At 40.8% G+C, this 20119-nt stretch overlaps 1 protein-coding gene across 6 annotated transcripts in view; it reads left to right on the top strand.

The window, feature by feature from the left end:
- The window catches only part of kcnc2 (potassium voltage-gated channel, Shaw-related subfamily, member 2), a 51658-nt gene extending 34103 nt beyond the window's left edge, over nucleotides 1–17555 (top strand). The window contains exons 2-5 of one of the 6 annotated variants that reach the window (XM_055055530.1): nucleotides 4384–5314; nucleotides 7929–8099; nucleotides 13088–13183; nucleotides 14771–17555. In XM_055055530.1, the coding sequence (XP_054911505.1) occupies nucleotides 4384–5314; nucleotides 7929–8099; nucleotides 13088–13149 (1164 nt within the window). In that variant the 3' untranslated portion in view covers nucleotides 13150–13183; nucleotides 14771–17555. Of the gene's footprint in view, nucleotides 1–4383; nucleotides 5315–7928; nucleotides 8112–9253; nucleotides 9316–12327; nucleotides 13184–14770 lie in introns of those variants that run through there. The other 5 variants (XM_055055526.1, XM_055055528.1, XM_055055525.1 and 2 more) reach the window with 5 other exon arrangements.
- Nucleotides 17556–20119: the final 2564 nt, after the last annotated feature.

The following is a 20119-nucleotide window of genomic DNA, read 5'->3' as shown; positions in this document are numbered from 1 at the left end:
TAAAAGAGAGGTTTTCTTTTTCTGTCGGGTCAGAAACTGTGAAAAGTATGGAATAGGAAAAAATAATTGAGACTTTTTCTCAGAAATTCTGAATCCTCTTCCGTAGAAAACAAAAACAATTTACTTTTTTTTTTTTCCCCTAAAATTAGTTAACTGGGAGCTCTTTATCGGCTGAAATTTGTTAAATATGTTATGAAAAGATGTGGAGAAGAATATCCATCAATTGTCTGTAACCAACTTATTGCTTTTGGTTGCTGAAGAACACAAGAAGTTTCACTCTGCTGTACAATTAAGATGAAAAAACGTCTGCTTGTACATTTGACAAGCTGTGTGATCTTTGATGGATTAACTGCAAGAAGAAATCCATTTTTGAAGAAGGAAAGATGCATTTAGACCTGCAGAGGAATCTGAAGACACATGGGAGAAAGTTGCTCGAGTTGGACTAGACCAACGAGATGCATGGTGAAACATGGTGAGAGGAAGCTTTTGTGCAACAAATTCGGGTGGAGATTCACGGCAAAATGGCCCTAAAACAGACAGAGCTACCAGAAAATGGTTTAAATGTATGCATATTTATTTATCTTTCAGAATGGCCTCATCAAAGTTTGACAAAAATCCAAGTGAGAGTTTCCTCCCATCCAATCTTAAGCGGAAGCATTCGTTTTCCACAATCCGGAATTTTACAGTAATTTCTGACCACATTTGACGCGACGAGATCGGCTTGTTTCTGGCAAAAAGCTCTTTACTTGCCCCGTCTGGCGGTGTCGACACCCTCCTCTGCTGCCGCTGAAGCAGCTTGTTGTGGCATTTCCCTCCCGCCGAGGTCTGAGAGAGTCCCTGCGTCTGACAGAGACGTCCAGCGGAAAATGAAGCGATTACGACGACGGCGTCCGTGCTTAAATTCTGTGACAGCGATCGCATCCCATCAGCGTTTGAGGCGGTGATTCAATTCCTGACTAAGTTGTCAAGTCAGAACAGAAGGGAAAAGGCACGAATCATAAAATGAGGCTGATAAAGTACATGCTTTGTTTTTTTTTTCTGGGTTGCTTTACATTTAGCATTTTTGAAAGCTAAGGGTTGTGCTATATTTAGCTTTTTCCTCCAGTTTCATGAATGTGGTTAAAAGTGTTGAGTCTGACAGATCATCTTTAGTTGTTGACATAAATAAAAAAACGACTCCATGTAAGGGAGCAGAAACAAACACTTTCATTCACACTGAAAGCAATGACGTCTAAAGCCTTACTTGTTGCCCTTGGAGACCAAAAGATGTCATCCCTGTTTGGTTTATGCTGTTGCTTATGTTTAAAATATCATTGTAAACCCCAGGATTCCTAAGAGGAAATGCTTTAGAGTTATTTCCAGAAGGAGAATGAAAAAGGAAGGTTTACGAGACGGTTGCAAGAGCTGCTGTTCTGTATTCTGGTACAGAGATAGTGGCACTAAAAGACACAGAGAAGACGCGAGACTGGCCTTTAAGCCAGCGAGGCTGGCTTAAAGGCCTTTTAGTGGCTTTTTAGGAACTATGACCTCTGATTATTATTTTTTTCTTCTCCTCCCTTTCAAGCAATACAAACTCAGCAGTTTATCCATTTTCCACTTGTGAAAAATAGTAACGGTGTGGATCTCTAGCTTATTTTGAACGATGATGTCCTGCTAAAAGGCAAACCTTAACCTCTTCACACAGTCTTTCTTTTTATTTAAATTCAGCAGTCTTTTCAAGACATCCCGTGGACAGGTTGTCCAACCTATGGGCTTCTACTGCTCCTCCACAGTCACTGTGGACACATTGGTTGTTTTTCTGGCTAAGTCTCATCGTCTTGGCAGCCATGTCTCCATGCGTTTGCAGTTGTATTGTACGTTTTCCGATTTCCATAGCGGACAAATTTAGTAGACATACATGGAATTTAGTTTTTAAAAAATTGAATATATGTTGAATGTCTTCAATTTTATACAGACATATATGACATTTCATGCACATTCCAGATTCCATTCTAAACTAGCTAGCTATAACTAGCTTAAATCCTTAGTTTAAGCTAGTTTTTAGTTAGCGTAAACTAAGAGCTAGCTTAGTTTAAGTCGCTTTGGTACTTAGCCACACCTAATTGAGTTTAGTTTTGCTTTCCTTAACTAGTTAAGTAGCTTATCATAATTTAGCTGGTTAGGTTAGCTAATTTTAAGCTAATTCAAGGAAACCCTGCTTTAAACTTTTCCACAACTTTCTCTCTCTCTGCTGTGTTCTTCTTCTGATAAAAAAAACAAAAAACCCTTTAATACGACAATTTTTATCAACTGACATGACAAGAATGAGTTTATCCTCTCGCTTCAGCCTGGCCCAGAGTCGTTTTTCTCATTTTTCATTCCTGCAGCACAATACCGTCTCATCCTCAGGTAGCTTTAGTCACAGAACTTCCCTCTGCGGCTTATTAAAGTCATCAGTCAATATATCAATCTGTCTTTGTGGCTTTCCGTTCAATCAATAGGGAGTTTTTATGATGACAAACCTTTGTGATTTCTCGGGGCACTGGCGTGAAGGTCACCAGTTGTGCCCGTGAAACAGCCGTCTGAGCTGTTAGCGGCCGCGCTGAGTGGCAAACCTCCCGGAGCCCGAAATGTGATGAAAAAAGATGGCCTGGAAATGGGGCTCGTCCTCAGGGCTAAATTAGATCTGCAGTCGGAGATGGACCGTCTGTGCAACAGCTGCCCAGCTCTGCCTTCAAAGGGCAATTTGTAGAAGTGGAGGACTTATTTAGCATGCGATGTGTGTGTGTGTGTGTATGCTGGAAATCAGAATGTCGAGAAGCTTTTAATGTCTTTCATAAAACATTTTTTTCAAACAAAACAAAAACTGTCCATCTGCTGGTGAGACTGGACTCACCCGTCCTTTGGGTTGCCAAAGCAAATGCTACAAAATCGCAGCTCAGTACCTTAGTCAGCAGCATTCGCGCAGCAAAGGGGTCCATTTCAGCTTTGGTCCATGTAAAAACAAAAATTACTGCCCTATCTCTTGAACATGGACCAGATCTGCTCCGTTTCGCAGATGGACAAAAATGTTGACTTTTCATGACAAAAGGTTGGAAGAAGTCTACTTTTTTTTTGACATGTTAGAGCATTCCTTAAGATACGCCACATTTTTTCATGTTACGGCTAAAAATATTAGATTTTTTTTCTTCTTTTTGCCCATGACCAGTGAAGTGAAAAAGTATGGAATAGATTTGTAGTCCCCCTTCTTCAGGCATTTGTAGAGCCGTAGTTGCTACAAATTACAGCAAAGAAAGCGACTGATGTATTATCAATACATCAGTTGAAAATTGTGTAAAATCAACATTATCATTTGTAGCAATCATTTTTACGACCGTTAGTCTACCTTGAACAGAATGTCAAAAAACGCCTTATTTGTAGAATCAGTTGAAATGTGTGGTGAAACTTAAAGTGGATAATTGTAAAGGTACGAGCAACATGTTCAGGAATGCAGGCGCACAGTTCAAGATAACGGTGACCCAAATAGTGGCAATGATATTTTGAGAGTGCGTGAGTCATACGATCCAGAAAACCAAGCAGGAGAGTAAGAGTGTGAAACGACTTCTTCTTGGGCCCGCAGTAGGCAGCAGAGCACAACTGCGGATGGGTTGTGGGAGGAAAGTGTAGAAGGAGCACTAGGCTGTGCGTGGAAGTCTGCTATTCTGGCTCTTGGAGAACGCCTGTAAACGTTTTGCAATGTCTGCCTGAGATTCTCAGAGTACAGCTGTGATTCTGCGACAGACAGACAGGTTACTGGGAAGCAAGAATCGGCTTGATGTTGAAGTTTGATTTCGCTTTTTAAAACTTTTTCAGATGAGTCGGGTTCTCTTCTTCATGTGGTACAGATAGTGTGGAGGTTTTAAACAACAATATTTTATTACCTTTATTACTTTAAACATTGCTGTTTAAAGTAATACATCCATTTTTTATGTATTTATGTAAACTATAAAACCTTTAAACAGTTGGATTGCTGTTTGAAGCCAGCTTGTTATTAGTGCCTTCTACCAGCTTGTTTGCATTTATAGCCACAGAAACAACTTTTTAAATGTACTCTTTGGTTGTTTTTTGCTTCTGTTTCCACCAGTTCTGTCTTTTGTGTTGCTTTTCTACGCTTCCCGATTGTCTCACGTACCAACAGCAATGGACATGTTTCGATAAATACATTCAAATTTTAGTTTTGCACAAACATTACAAAGCAGTGTTTAAGTTCACTCAAGTCCTCAGTTAAATCTGAGTAGTACTAATAACACAAAATCATGTATCAATCTCTTAGTAAACAGCTTGTTTATTTATCACTTCATGTCACGTTGAGGTAACCTTAAACTTGATTATGTTTCTTCTCTTTTGCTTTTTTTTCTCTTTTAGTTCATTGCCTTTGCGTCTTTGTTCTTCATCCTGGTCTCCATCACCACCTTCTGCTTGGAGACCCATGAGGCTTTCAACAAAATCATCAACAAGACCGACGCGCGGAACAGCAGCGAGCCGGACCCGGCGCCGCAGTATGAGATTGAGACCGATCCCGCTCTCACATACGTGGAGGGAGTTTGCGTGTTCTGGTTCACCATCGAATTTCTCGTGCGCGTCACCTTCTGCCCAGTCAAGTTGGAGTTTGTTAAGAGCGTTCTCAACATCATCGACTTTGTGGCCATTCTGCCCTTCTACCTGGAGGTAGGGCTGAGCGGCCTCTCTTCGAAGGCCGCCAAGGACGTCTTGGGTTTTCTCAGGGTGGTGCGCTTCGTCCGGATTCTGCGCATCTTCAAGCTAACGCGTCATTTTGTAGGGCTCAGGGTGCTGGGCCATACATTGCGGGCCAGCACCAATGAATTTCTGCTGCTAATCATCTTCCTGGCGTTGGGTGTTTTGATTTTTGCCACCATGATATATTACGCCGAAAGGATCGGTGCCAAGCCCAATGACCCCACAGCCACTGACCACACCAAGTTCAAGAACATTCCCATCGGCTTCTGGTGGGCTGTGGTGACCATGACTACTTTGGGCTATGGAGATATGTATCCAGAGACCTGGTCAGGCATGGTGGTGGGAGCGTTGTGCGCTTTAGCCGGTGTGCTGACGATAGCCATGCCTGTGCCCGTTATCGTCAATAACTTTGGAATGTACTACTCTTTGGCCATGGCTAAACAGAAGCTGCCCAAGAAAAGGAAGAAACACATCCCTCAGGCAGTGCAGGGAAGTTCTCCGACGTACTGTAAAGGGGACCTCAATTTGACCTGCAACAGCACTCAAGGTGACTTGTGCCACGTCAAAGGGGGTAGATTACTAGAACGCAACCGTTCAGGTAAGACCTCAATGAAACATTGTTCAAAATGACGAACTATAGCCATTCCAGTTATCTTCACATCTCAGTCTGGTTCACACTACAACACCATCTCTGCAAACTCAAACATGCAGATCAGTGACTCGCTTTAGTTCGATGTCTTGCCCAAGGGCACATGTCAGAGGAGGCTAGTATTGAGCTAACAAACTCAAAATTGAGAACCAACAACTTTTCCTCAGATGCAAAATCATTCCTGAATTCAACCGAATGCCTTCCTCAGTTAGAAAGCTGTAAACATTTAGCAGGTTCTTTCTTTTCTTACACCGCATTGACCTTTTCCACATCTTCTCCCCATTCAACTCAGACGTCGACATATTTTATTGGAATCAGGCTGCAAAGTAGCCCTTGCATTGGGAAGCGAATTGGACGAATGGTTTTAAATTGTTTACAAGGACATGTTTGTTTCTGTACGACTTGAGGTAAAGATCATGGCTTTCTTTTAACAATGGCCACAGCTTTTACGGTTACCATGGGAGTGTGTGATAATTGCTGTCCTGTCTTGGTAGGTTTGCACTTGTTACTTGCTCTTTCCATTTCGGGATGATGAATTATACACTTCTTTGGGTTGTTTAACTTTGGGTGTGTTTTTATAACCTTACCCTGATTTATAGTCTAATTTTAAACACCGCGTCCTATCTGCTGTTTTCCTTACCCTTCAAGATGCCGTTTGTCCACCAATGTTCTCTGATGAACCTGTGAGGCGTTCATGGACATTAAGTTAAATGCAGGTGAACTCAGATGTTTAGCATATGGAGGTTTTTATTTTGGAATTTCAAAATGAAATGGCCTAGTTACAAATCCACAGCACATTTTTTTAAAATATTTTTATTCGTGAAAGGATTTGAATATGTACACTTTTTCTCTACTAAATAATTGAGCACCAATAAAACGCGTGAAAGTCTGTGGCTGTAAAGGGATGAAATGTGGAAAAGTAAAGGGTGTTTAAATACTTTAGGAACAAACTGCATAAACTTCTTTGCCTTTTGATCCAAACGAGCCATCAAATTATTTTCACTACATTTTTTTTTTCAACAGCAGTTGCTATGGTGACAAAAAAGGCAATGCAAAAGATGGTAAAAATAAAAGTAAAAAAAAAAAAAGCTCAGGCTGATCAGAATTCAGGAGAAACGCTTTTCCTCATCTAGGGACTGATCCTTTGCTTTTTGCTGCTTTTATTTTTTTTTGCCTCCAGGTTTATGTCGGTAATTTACTCTGACACATCTGATAGTGATGGAAATTAGCGCTGACCTTTGTGTACTAGATTTATTTAAATTCCACTGAGGAAATCCCCAAGGGTAAGTGTGTCCTCTGGGCTTTTCGCAGTCCATTGGATCTCAGAACCTTACATTTGAATGGAACAGAGTGATTTCTGCTCCTTGTAGGATATTGAGGTTACCAAGTTGTTTTCTGAACTCGGATTGTTTAAATTGATGCATAATGCATGTTTCCATCAAAAACATTTAGACTGGCTTTGTCACTTTGGGATTATTATTTTTTTAAGCTATTTTGACTATTAAAAGTGACCAAAACAGATAAAGTTTAAAATCTTTTTTTACATTAAGGAAAACGTACCAACAGCCAGAATAAACTGGTTTTGTTCAATAAATTGCAAATTTTATAGGAAATAATATAAACTTGACCTCTATCACATGAATATAATGATAGCGAAACACACAGGTGTGTTTAAATGAGTTACTTTTTTGTAAATAGGAGAACAATGACTCTTTCTGTGTATACATCTGGTTTTAGCTTTACTTTTGAAGGTAGCCATTTTGCTCAATATCCCAACAATAGCTGCCAAACAATAAACAATTTGTTAATGGAAACTGTACATCATTAAAGATCCAACACATAAAAAGGGCTTTGAACTGTTGAGTTATTAAAAGAAAAACAGACAATTTCCACAATTTTTGGGCCATCAATTGTTTCACCATTCTTGACGTGTAGTCAGGGGCTGGAAAAGAAATTATTTCCAGGGCCACAAATGGCCCCCTGTCCCCACTTTGAACCCTGCTGAACAAGATCTTGCTGCATTGTGATGTATGACGTCTGCTGCCCTCCGTCAGTGTGGAGATGGGAGGGATTGTGACGTTTCTTTCGTAAGCCAATTTTGATACGGCCAAAAAAAAAACTCACTCACTTTCTTTTATCTACAAACAAGAGGGGTTTTTTTTTGTTTTGTTTTGTATTTTATTGCAGTGTTTCCATTAAGCACATTTATTTTTGAGACGTCAGATGGAGCAATTATATAGTCGATGGAAACGCAGCCAGTGAAATTTGTTGGACTGGAAAGAGCTCTGAAGCCATTTCAAAGGCTTTGGGAAACCATAGAGCCAGAGATGAAATCTAAAGCCCTTCATGCCCCTCTTGAGTTAAATCAATGCTCCTGACTCAGCAATAAGAGACCCACTGGGCAATAATGGTGCTTTTTGGAAAGTCCCCCCCTTAAAAAAACAAAAAACAAAAAAAATGACGACTAAAAAAAAAACACATCTGCAACTTTTTACATTTGCTGTAACGAATAAGAAGAGCGACTGGAGAACTGCATACTGTATGTCAGTTTCTCCTCCCACAGTTCTGTCGGCAGACTGCAGCGCTGGCAGCGACCTGAGCATGTCTCCAGAGGAGATGGTCCCCATGCGACGGTCCAGCATCCGGGAGCACGACCGGCGAAGTGGCGGCACGTGCTTCCTCCTCGCTGCCAGTGACTACACGTGCCCCGCTGACGGAGGGATGAGAAAACCAGGTAACTGCACGTGTAAGTGCTTTCTTATTCATTTGAATCAAAACAAACATACTTGAAGTACATGTTTTTATTACCTTCTGTAAGTTGAGAACCCACGGTGTGAGAAATAGTCTGACTTGGTTGTAATTTGGTACAAATTCAGAACAGAGACGGACTGAACATGCCAGCTACGATCATCTCCTGTGTGTTGAGTCATTTTAGCTGTGTTTCTATTAAAAAAAGAAAGAGTGATTACATTTGTTCACGTGATAAGGTATTAAAACTCATGGCAGCGACGGATATAAACAACATCGGATATATTCATAATTCGGCCACTGCGCAAACGCTCGTCATCCATCAGCCATCAGAGATGTCGAGTCGACATCGTATCCATGCGTTGGAGAGACAAACCAAGCGGTGTTTTGGGGAAATTGCTGCATTTGACAGAAGCGCTGTGGTTTCAGCACATTCTTATGGCGTCAGCTGCTCCCTGAAAAAATTGAATACGAGCCATCATCATTCTCCTACTTCCTGTTGTCTTCTTTGTCGTTTTTGCCAATAGCAACGCCCAGCTGTTGATCACGTGACTCCCCTGTGATGACGAAAAAAAAAAGTTATACCGCGGCAGTTTTGAGAAATACATCTATTTTGATGTAGCAAAAAAATCTAGTAAGTGGAAACACAACAAGTAACTCACAATTGTGATCCAATCCTTCACAGTCTTAACATTTTCGTTTTGCTGACCTCTCCTAGCGTTTGCAAAAAATGTTTTAGGTATCACATTTAGCTAGCTGGCTAACTATTTGTATGATGCAATTAGCCTCATGTGCACTGACAATGAGACCCATATTACAGTACAGCTGTCAAGTATTATTCATGCACTTGGCAAAAAATTTTCAGGCTTCATTAATAAACTGCTTGATATCCATTAAATGACAATAAATGTCATTTACCATCTGAACCATTCACCGTCTGTGTTTGTACCAAAATAATTCCAAATCAGAGCATTCCTTCTTGTTGCTTGTCTTTGCACTTGGCTGAGTTTTTTTTCTTTTTTGTGTGTGTGAAGTGTATTTAAACAGCGGCATTAAATATAGAGAGGGAAGAAATACAGAAAAGAGCCTTAAAAAGACAGAGCTCAGTCCAAGTTCTCATCAGCTGATCCGTGTCCTTAGCAACAGGTACGCCGACATCCCTGGACGGGGAGAGGCTCTATGTTCAACACTAGTCACCTCAGGTAACGCAACTCGTTTCTCCGCTGTGAGCGGCGCCAAAAAACATCCCGGTATTTTTGGCCGTTCCGAGGATCCGACGCTTCTGCTGCGCGGCTGAGTCAGAGCTGAGCTGCTGCTTTCTGCACTCGCAAAATTTATTCGTGTTTCCTCGACGCTTGGACACATTTGAATAAATTTTGACAAAATTTTCATTTTGTGCCGTTGCCACATTCATCGCCTATTTACAGCAGCAAGATAAATTGCCAAGTATCATGCGTCTCTAAGGCGATGATGCACCTGCAGTCAGCGCGCCAGTAGACTTGTTTGCTTCAGTTGTATCGTATCAGATAATAAACATCTGACCTATTGGCTATTTTTAAAAATGTTTTTTTAAAGATACTTACAAGCAAATCTGATGGTCTAAGAAATAGAAATACATGTTTAAAGACACATTTATATTTTTTTCTGAACAATATTCAAATTTTGACTCCAATTAGGGACATTACAGCTAATGCACAAAGTTTAACCTGAATGTAGTGTTTCTAGTAGTTACTAGAACTAACTGGGCATAAAACGTCAAATTACAATCAGAGAGAAAACCGCTCAAGTTTTAACACCGGTCTGATTGTCTCATGAAGCAGAAATTGAACTATTTGGTTGTAAGCACCAACACAACAGAAGCAGCTTTTCTCCTGTTTTCATCTTGGTCCCGATGAGAATTTGTAGGCGAAGTTGAAAAGGTGTGCAGGAGAGGATTCCCTTCCACCAGTTTTATTGTCATTTTATTATAAACCCAAATTGTAGCAAACTGTTGTGGAAAGTCTGAGGAAGGACGCCTGAAATTTCTCCCATTTTGAATGTAGTAACTAAAAATAAACAATTAATTAGCTTCACTGTCAAATAGTGAATGAAAAATATAGCTCTAAACATCTGGTACATATTTTTGGTTTATAGCTGAGAAGTCAACCTGATCTCCGTCATTCTGTGCTCACCGTTGATTTTAATTGGATTTGTCATTTAATTCAAACACTGCAATTGCGACATTGTGACTTTTGACACTAGCCAAACATTGACAAAGTTTTGTGCACATTTGCGACGCGATGTTTCCCTTGGTTGCTCCTCCTGAGAACCGGTGCCAGCCGATTGGTCCGCTGCATTAACGACCCGCCTGCTTTCATCTGCTTGTTTACTTTGCACTGAATGCAGATTTCAAGTTTAACCTGTTTTGAAAGTGTGAATCCATACAGATGGGAAATCATTATCATCAGTATGAGCCACCTCCATTCATGCACAGACTTTGATATTTAATAAAAACTCCCATTATTATTATTATTATTAGTAGTAGTGATAGTAGTGGTAGTATTATGGTTTCTGCCTGATTTAAAGTGTCTGGATGTGAAAATGCTCTTGTGAGCATTTAATAAACATGCAACGAATACAATTTGCAGTGCCTTTCAAAAGTATTCATACTCCTTCAACTTTTTCACCTCGACGTATTTCACAGGGATTTTTTTAAATAAAAGGGCTTATGTTATGTGAAGTCAACTTTCCATTATGTTGTAATGTTGTTCCCTCATCAAAAACATACCTGGAGTGTTGCCAAATATTCTTTCATGTATATTTGAGAGATTCTTTAATGCCCCATAGTAACATTTCAGCTGGGTGAGACGGCTGGATATATATATTTTTTCTAATTATACAAAAAAGAAAACCTTATACAATTTTCTTTCCACTTCATATTCAGTTGCTTATCACACAAAATTGCACTACAATACATTCAAAGAATGTGCTGGTAAAACGACAAGTTGTGAAAAAACTTTAAAGGGTATGAAAACTTATAATGTTCGATCTGTTTGTTATGCCGAAAGAAAACCTCATAATAATAACTGCTGCTGCTTCAGTTTGAGAAGAACTGCATCTGTGATTTATTTCCTTTTTCATTGACTCTGTAAACTGATTTTTTATTTATTGTTATTGCCCCACAAGTTCTCAAACGCAGCTGCTGTGGAGTTTACATGGACTGAAAAAATGAGAATTTTTTTAATGGACTTGCAGGACACAGATTTGCCCAAAAAACTAAATAAATATGGTGGTTTATTTCACTGACCTTATCCATTTGGCTCATTGATCCTAACATAATAGGAAGTTAAGGCAAATTCAGAGGTGATGCAGATGAAGTCAGACCTCAAGCCGGTCTGTAACTCTTATGTAAATAAAATAAACATTTAGCAACATGAAGTAAGCTGCAATATCTCAACAAGCAACTCAACATCCTACATTCTAAAGAAGCTAAAGAAGAGATGGCAATCTATAGATCTGCAAATGTAAAATTAATCTGTAACCATGGAAAACCTTCGTAGAAGTAGTTGGCCAACAATTTAAGCTCATTCAGCAAAAATTACTAGGGCAGAACAATAGGTCAAACGTAGTTATCAAGCTAGATAACCATCCCTCAAGTTATAGATAGATGACTACCCTGCTAGATAACTAACTATCTGCCTAGATATTTATCTGGCTACAAAGCTGATAGATAAAGCTGTCAGTTCAAAGATAGGTAGTTAGCTTTATAGCTAACTATATAGAAAGCCAACTCGATAGTTAGGTGGACTAACTATTTAGTCTAGTGAAACTAACTAACTATCTAGATAGATAGATAGATAGATAGATAGATAGATAGATAGACAGACAGACAGACAGACAGACAGACAGACAGATAGATAGATAGCGGTCTATGTAGCTAGAAAGATGGATTTTCTTCTGTTGCTTTTGTTACCTGTTGCTCCACAGCAGCTGTTGTGAACACAGGCTCTGTCAGGAGATGCTCTGTGCATGTTGTCAACATGCAGACTGCTGCTGTTGCTCTGTCTCACTCCTGTCTCCTGTCTTGTCTCGGTTCAATCGGCCGGCTCGGATTCGGATCGTTGCCTGCCTTCGTGCCTGCCTGCCTGTGTGTGTTCATGTCCCGCACCACCACCACCGCCGCCGCCGCTTCCACCACCACCACCACCGTTTTGCCGCCCCGCTCTCATCTGAAGGCTATGAGAAATCCCGGAGCTTAAACAACATTTCTGGCATGGCCTGCAACACCCTGCGGTTGTCTCCCGTGACCTCCCCCTGCCCGCTGCGCCGCTCCCGCTCCCCTATCCCATCCATCCTGTGAGGCATCCAACCTAAAAAGAACGCCCTCCCTCCCTGCCTCGGCATCGTGTCTGAACTCACATATTGCCTACATCGCAGCTGAGACTTAACTGCCAGGCTGGCAAATCTCAGCAAGCAAGGAAGGAGCATGAGCTAACATCCTTAAGTAACACGATTATTCTACTTTGTCACTTGGAGTTCCCTTAAGTTCGACGCTGTCATTTGAGACTTGCAATAAAGGAACTCTGACTGAAGTAGCCGCCATCCACCATGTGATCCATATGTACTAATCAGGGATATTAAATGTTGTCATATTTAGACATCATCAACCAAGATGTGCTTCCAGCGACAAAAGGATAAAGAGATGTCACAGCATTTCAACCACATGACTGTAACTTTGCTTTATGGTTTGGTGTTATTTTTGGGTTTGAAGCGGAACGAAACGGTGAGAGAGTGTAAGTTTCATCTCACACCAGCGCTTGTGTCTGTGCAAGGACCTGGTTTGGCAAACAGTTCGAAGGAGGAGAAAAGCTTGAGGATTTATATGCCGACATACATAAAAATGCGTCTTTTCCTCTTTCTTTTTTTCATTTTTCTTATTTTTGGTTCCACTGAGTGCCACCAAACTTGCTGTGTTTCTGGTTGTTTTACTGGCAGATAACTGCAAAGAGGTGGTCTTTACTGGTTTCACACAAGCAGAGAGCAGCGTTCTATCTTAATGGCTTTGGGAGACGGAACCACCATGGCAGAAAGGTAACAATCTGACTGGACCCCTGGCATCAGCGTTCAGTGCAGAACACGTGTTCTGTTTGTCGTCTTGTATCTCTTTACTAAAGCGGGATTCATTGCAGTGATTGGAATATGCCGGTGTTTTATTATAGAGACAAGCACAAGGCTTCAGAAAGTCACATGTAGCATTTTTCGTCAGTGCATTGTTATTAAACTGTTAAGATCGCAAGCATATATTAACAAAACAAGCAAACTCAGGTTGAAATGTTTCTAGGCTTAGGAGGGTAAAAGATTGAAAGCTTCTTCGAGCCAGTTAGCTCTGTCAACTCATCAACTACTTCCTTTCCTACTTCAAAATAAGAGCCACAATCACAGATGCAACAATTACTAACACAAACTCAAAGCTGAAGTGAATAATAAGCAATTTATTGCTGGAGCTATTGCTAATGCTGAACAAACCATATTGGATTTTAAGTTCGGGATTGTTAAAAACACACCAACAATACCCACTTACTTTAGATTTCTATAGGCAACATAAAGTTCAGAAACATTTGTTTTATTACTGTTCCATTTTTAATAACTGAAACATTTGTCCTCTATTGTAAAGTGTAAACTAGCTGACTAACAGTGTTCAGCAACACGTCAGGGAGGGGCAGCTTTACTTTCCAAGTCAAGGAGTTAAATGATTCCAGAAAACAAAAAAAAAAGACCTTGAGACGATGTCAGCCATGTGTTTAAAGGGGACAGTTTGTGTTTGGTGTGATTGAGAAAGTTGGAAAACAAAGTCTGTGAGAAGGACCCAAAACATCATCAGCTTGATAAGAACAACAAAAGAAAACCAGACTCCTTCTGCGGTGAGTTAGCTTAGCATAGCATCACAGCATCAATAATAACTGCTGTCGCAGAAACATTGTTGTATTTCAAAAATCTCAAGACGTTGTTCCCGTTCTGGCCGCTAGATGGCAGTCAAGCCTTTTCAGCATGATTCTTGGTCTGCAGAGAAAATTCAGCAACTGGCACTTTGGCTCCAGTAATAATCAGAGGCACATTTGAAAGAATAGCTGGAAATTATATGAGCACTTTTAGCATTTTGATTCAAAATGGCCTGTTAGGAACCTTGCTATTTCTTGACAGCGCCAACTGTTCCCAGCCCATGCCTAGATGTTACCAGTTCACTTTAGGAAATACTCACTGAAAAGTTAGTTTTTTTGTTTGTTTGTTTTCTTTGAAGCAACTCTTAAACCAGACAGATAAGAGCTGCACTATGTGGAGCCCATCCTCACAGTGCGTCTTTACCACAAGCACGTCGTTGCCTGGCAACTGGCTCACAGCAAGATGTATCTTACACACGGCTTGGCAAGAAGGAAAAAAAAAAGAAAAAGAAACTTGGTTAAAAAGAATTTTCATTTTTACTTTTTTTTTCTCTTTACTTCACTGCAAACTGTTCATTCATCTCCACTTCCCTCCACTTACGTCACCGGAATGCATCACGCAGTTCGCAGAATCTCACGTTGCATTTCGAGCGCGTGACCGATCCGGTCCTTTTTGTGAGATGTGTGACGTTTTTGAAAGATGTTTCACTGAAACCGTTCATTCCTCTTTGAATCCCAGTGGGATAAGACTGTCATCAGTAATGGCGACCTATTGCAGTGGGAGACCGCCCTCTGAACCCACCAGCGGGGAGCCACCAGGCCACTGCCACCGGACGACACGGAGGAAGGACCCTGCACGGAAGCTAATGACTGACAGCAACCCAGCTTACTGTTCTGCCAACAAGGAAGAAACTTATTGGTAAAACAACAAGAAAAATTCTGGGAGGACTTTGATATGTTAAGCCCTCTCACGCTGTTATTTTATTTTCCTGTTTATCTGAGGGGGCAAAAGTAAAAAAAAAAATTTTAAAAAAAACAGGTCCTAAAGAAAGTTTATGACATGGACGTTGCTCCTGTAAATACAATCACTGCAGCACATCTGGGACAAGTGGCTCTGTCCACACATCTGTCGGGTGTCGAGGTGGATGCTATGGTAGCTACGTAACGTCGTGACACTCGGCATCGATCCCTCTTCTCGCTGTGGTATCTCCTTTCCATCGCAATAAGTGTATTAAGACGTATCCGTTGAGGCACTTTGTGTTTTTGAAAATGGAGTGTTAATCGTATCAGATACTCTACTTAAGGTATACACAGCGTAGAGAGAGATAATGTGCTAAGCTGAATAAATACAACATCACAGTCATCTATGCTTACTTCTTATTGGGTGACATACATCGGGCCCCGCCCACGCTAACACCGGGGATCTCTATTCTGTCTTTGCACTTCCCTTCAGCAAACGAACCAATTTCCAATTGGAAATAATTTGAGATCTTAAAGTCAAGTCTGTGTTGGGGTGTTTACATGCACTCTGGATTCAGGTAATGTTGCCTTGAATTGCTTTTTGGTTCCTTCCTATATCCATTTCAGATATTTAAACAAACTCCATTTTATATAGTTTATATCCTGAAACAATTATATGTAAATGGACATAAAAATGAACGGGGTAAACCAGACTTCCTGTTCCCTGAAATCAGTTGCTATGTAAAAAATGTGAGTTCATGATGCTACATCAGACACAAAAGGTTATACAGCACAGTTTGTTGATAGATATCTTTCATTGGAGTGATTTAGACTCACTTTCTCTTACATAATGAGTCAAATAAGAAAATTGTAATTGTCTTCCCTGGCCTGGACAGGTGAATCGACACACGATCAATGAAATTGGATGGCACCATTTCATATCAAAAAAATGAATAAAATCTGGTTAAATATGATCCAAACTTTGACGGCAGTATCAGTGACGTGATTAGCACCTGAAGAAGAGACGCAACAGTCCAAAATGTTGATAAATGTATAAACACAAATGAATGTTCATTAAGCTTCAAGGAATCATGGAAAACGTTTTCCTCATCGCTGCTTTGGCCGGGCTCATAATCTTCTTTGAAATTTAAGTCCAGTGAATGTTGACACTATTGCCACCTACTGGAGCCAAATTGGTATAGCAGCTTTTCTTATTAGCATTTTACAGATTTAAAGAGGGGGGGAGACATCATATAAAAATATATATATATCTGGTGTAACGTAGCCGGGGCCTCGGTAGACTAAATCACAAACGTGAGTGTGTATGTCTATATGTGTCCCAAAAACTCTACTAGGTGGAGAGCTGGGGTTTGAAACACTGGGTCAGGGGAGACCAGTGAGTGGACCTGATGCTCAATCTTCCAGTTAGTGTTAGCACAAGCGCTCTCCCTGCGACGCAGCTGCCATTGAAGAAGCTTCCCCCCTTCACCCCTGCTAACCTCAGCCACCAATACCTACCTGGTGCATTTAGTGCTGCAGACTTTATTTTTTTTCTTTCTCTCTCTTTGCAAACCAAAATGACTCTTTAACATTACTCCTCATTACTTCTGGTCGCTACAGAAAAAAAAAAAGAAGAAGAGAAACAACAACTGCATGACCTGATTCTTCCAAGCTTTGTTTCCTCCCCTTCCCCCAACATCTTAAACCCCACACACTCTGTTATGGGGGACGGAGCAAAAAGTGTAGCAGAAATTTCACCGCGTTCCGAAGCGGGACGTCTAGAGCGGTACGCGTCTGCACTGTAGCAACCCTGTGTACCCACACGATCAGATCGGCTTTGCAATAAGCGAAACGGGGGAGGAGGGAAGGGAAAAACAAAACAAAACAAACAAAAAAAATGCACCGACCCACACTGTGATCTCAGCAGCCAGTTACAGTAGGAAAGGAAACGGAAAAGCCAGGAACAGGAATGAGACGAAGCCCACCCAAAAACCGGCTGCTTGTTTGGTAGCGACCTTTGCAGTTTGAAGTTATCGCCCCGTATACACAATCCTCCTTGTGTAGTGACCACACGCTGCTTTACTCTTTTGAGCTGTCAAAGGAGAACCGTTCTTGTGTAATCCTAGGATGATGTTGTGACTTGAAAAGAAACAAACAAACAAACAAAAAAAGAGTGTTTATTTATTTATTTTTGAAACCAGAATATGTACTTTTGTGTGTGTGTGTGTGTCATGCTGTTGATGACCCCGTTGCTCTGGACGGTAGAAGTCCTGGTAGTCTGACGGTGTGCTTCTCCGTCGTGCGTTCAGACCGTCGACGCTTTTGACCCGAGTTCACGTTTCGTACGTTTTACTGTGAGGAAAGTTCTAGTTTCAAGTGTGTATTTGTGGCGCCTTCTGTTGTCATTCTGAAATGCATGCTGGAAAAAAAAAAAAAGTACAATAAAATAAAGTCACTATGTCAATCTGTACAAAAAAAAAAGTTGGAGTATGACCTCCTGTATATCATTCTGTGTGGAACTAAGGTATTACTGTGTGAAAGACTCACCTAAACGATTTCTTTTACTTGTTGATCTCTTTGTTTTATTTGTGTCACTGTTTTTGTCTATGTAGTTTCTTTTGAAACCAAAACAAAAGGTAGTGCTAGTAGTTCTAGTGGTACAATTACCAATACCTAAATGCTAACGCGGCCGAAATAAGCGTCTTATATCAAGTCTGTCAGAAAGCTAGCAAACAAGGCAAGTCTGTGTTGAAGGAGAAAGGTAAGTTCGACATCGTCATGGTGAAATTGAGAAACTTTAATTATGGCGGATTCTAATGGGTAAATCAGCTGATGATTGGCAATATTGATCCAAATCTATTGTTGCGCAACAGTTTTAAAAGGGTAAAGGTTGCAAGTTCAGTTTCCTAGGAGGAGGGCAAAGACGAGCAAACCTCTAAAACCAGAAGCTGGATTTGTCCACCGTTGATTTCTCCTCCAGGTTCGGTTGGAGATGATCCTGACCTCGCTGACCTTCCTCTGGTTCACATCCAGCGATCAGCCACACTGCATCCTCCGCGAGACATCCCGGCTATCTTTACTCCAGTTGTCATGGATACAGTCGCAAACGTGCCAAAGCGATGTAAACAGCCAAAGCTGGAGAGAGTGTTTTACTTTATTTATTTATTTTGAGACTCCCCTTCACCTCTCTCGACCTTCTTCCATTGTAATTCGCTGCCTGGAAACAGATGGGGGAGGGGCGGGGTTTGCCAGCTGCTGGAAATCCAAAATAGCAAATTTGTGACATTAATATTGCATCAGGGTTCAAAAGCAGAGGCAAATTCATCTCAATCAGCACTGGCTATTAAATGTAGGATAAGGTGTCTTTATGAAATATGTGAGGGAATATGTATTTTTTGTATTAAAATGCATTTTGTCAAGTAGATTTTAGAACAAACTTAAAGGGGCAGCAGCTCAGGGTCCCAATATTTGGGGCGCCCCAAATATTTCTTTTTTTTTTTTTTTTTTATGGCGTTTTGCCAACATTCCACTTCATATTGAACTTATAGACCCAAATCATATGAGTTACATTATAATCTACCATGCGTCAGTTTATATTTGCTGATGAGTCAGAGCATCTATCATGTAACTTCCCTTAGCAAACAATTTTTTTCCTTGGTGATTAATAGAGCTCCAGCCCTGGGACCTCACTACGACCAGAAAAAGACATATGTTGGTTTTTTTAATGCAAAAATGCTATAAAGAAAGAAAAAGAGGATTTGACTCCAGCTGCAGGAGGTGATGATCCCGAAGTCAGCTGCACAGGAAACTGGCACTCCAGTGGTCCTTCTCTCCTCTCTTCTGTTCTGTAAGTACGTGAGATCATCACACACACACACACACATACACACACACTCCTCCATAGATTTTGGAAACCCGCTCTTTATTTAGCTACAGGAAGAAGAGCAGAAACATGCAAAGAGTCACACAACTCTTCCTGTGAGCTGGGAAGACATCCAGCTCAGACTTATTTGGGGTTCGTGCAGCAGCAGAATGAAATTCAGCTGAATAGCGTCGGTTGTGCTTTCGTGTATTTATTTAATCGCTGCCAGCCTGACGGCAGATATGAGAAAAAAAAGAACGGGGAAGTTTAGACGTGCAGCTCTGATGATCGACACTGAACATTTCTTCTGTATTTGCTTTTATCTTACGTTGATGTTTCATCAAATACAAAAATGCAAAATCCAGATTTATGATTGATTATAAATTATTTTACAAAATTGTTCAAGCCTACCGGCCTCAGAATTATTTAAATTCACACATTTCAGATGGTCTCCATGCATAAAGAGCCTGTTTGGCACAGTATTTGTCTCAGATTTACATCTGGACTTTTACTAGGCCACTCCAGAACCTTCATTTTTATTTTTTGTTATTATTATTATTATTATTTTAGCAATTTGGTTGACCGAATCGTCACTAACTGTGGAAACTCTGGAGCTCAAGCAGCTTGAACTATATGCCTCTCTCCACTCTTCCTTCATATTCTGGGTCTTTGATTTCCATATAAAACAAACTTTAATTTTGCCCCTCCCCCCCCACAAAATAAAAACTCTGAAACTCAAACAGTGAAGTTTTCTTCTCCTGCCCTGTGATTCTCCCTCGGGCTCTTGTACGGCCTTTAACAGTTCCACAACATGTCACCATTTTTATTATCAGATCGACATTTTGGAATTTCGGAACCAGCTGAACGGAAGCTGATAGCTGGAATCTCCAAGGATTAACAGGAATGAATTGAATTACCGATGCAAATGACCACTTTTATTTCATTCCGGCTGGTTACCACGAGCCACAGCTCGGCTTGATTGTGACTGATTTGATTATGTTGTCCGGTCAGCAGCATAATAACGCTGAACCGAATCAGGAAACTCCCGACCATCACCGGACCTTGATGTGCATCTGCAGCCGCGCGAGGAGCCGCTCAGAGCGCGCGCGGCTCGTCGGTTCTCTCTTTCCATTAGCAGCCGCGTTGCGTTCACGGAACGGCGAGGAGTCAGCAAACTGAAATTACGAACATAAATTTGCTTCATAAAAACTCGCCAATTTTAGGGGGGGATGGGGGAGAACTCACCTTTCAATAAAAAGCTTTGAA

Source organism: Poeciliopsis prolifica, unplaced genomic scaffold, assembly GCF_027474105.1.
Source record: "Poeciliopsis prolifica strain line A6 unplaced genomic scaffold, Auburn_PproV2 SCAFFOLD042, whole genome shotgun sequence".
Classification (NCBI taxonomy): Eukaryota; Metazoa; Chordata; class Actinopteri; order Cyprinodontiformes; family Poeciliidae; genus Poeciliopsis; species Poeciliopsis prolifica.
Note: the sequence above shows the minus strand (reverse complement) of the source record. Positions and strands in the feature narration are given on the sequence as shown.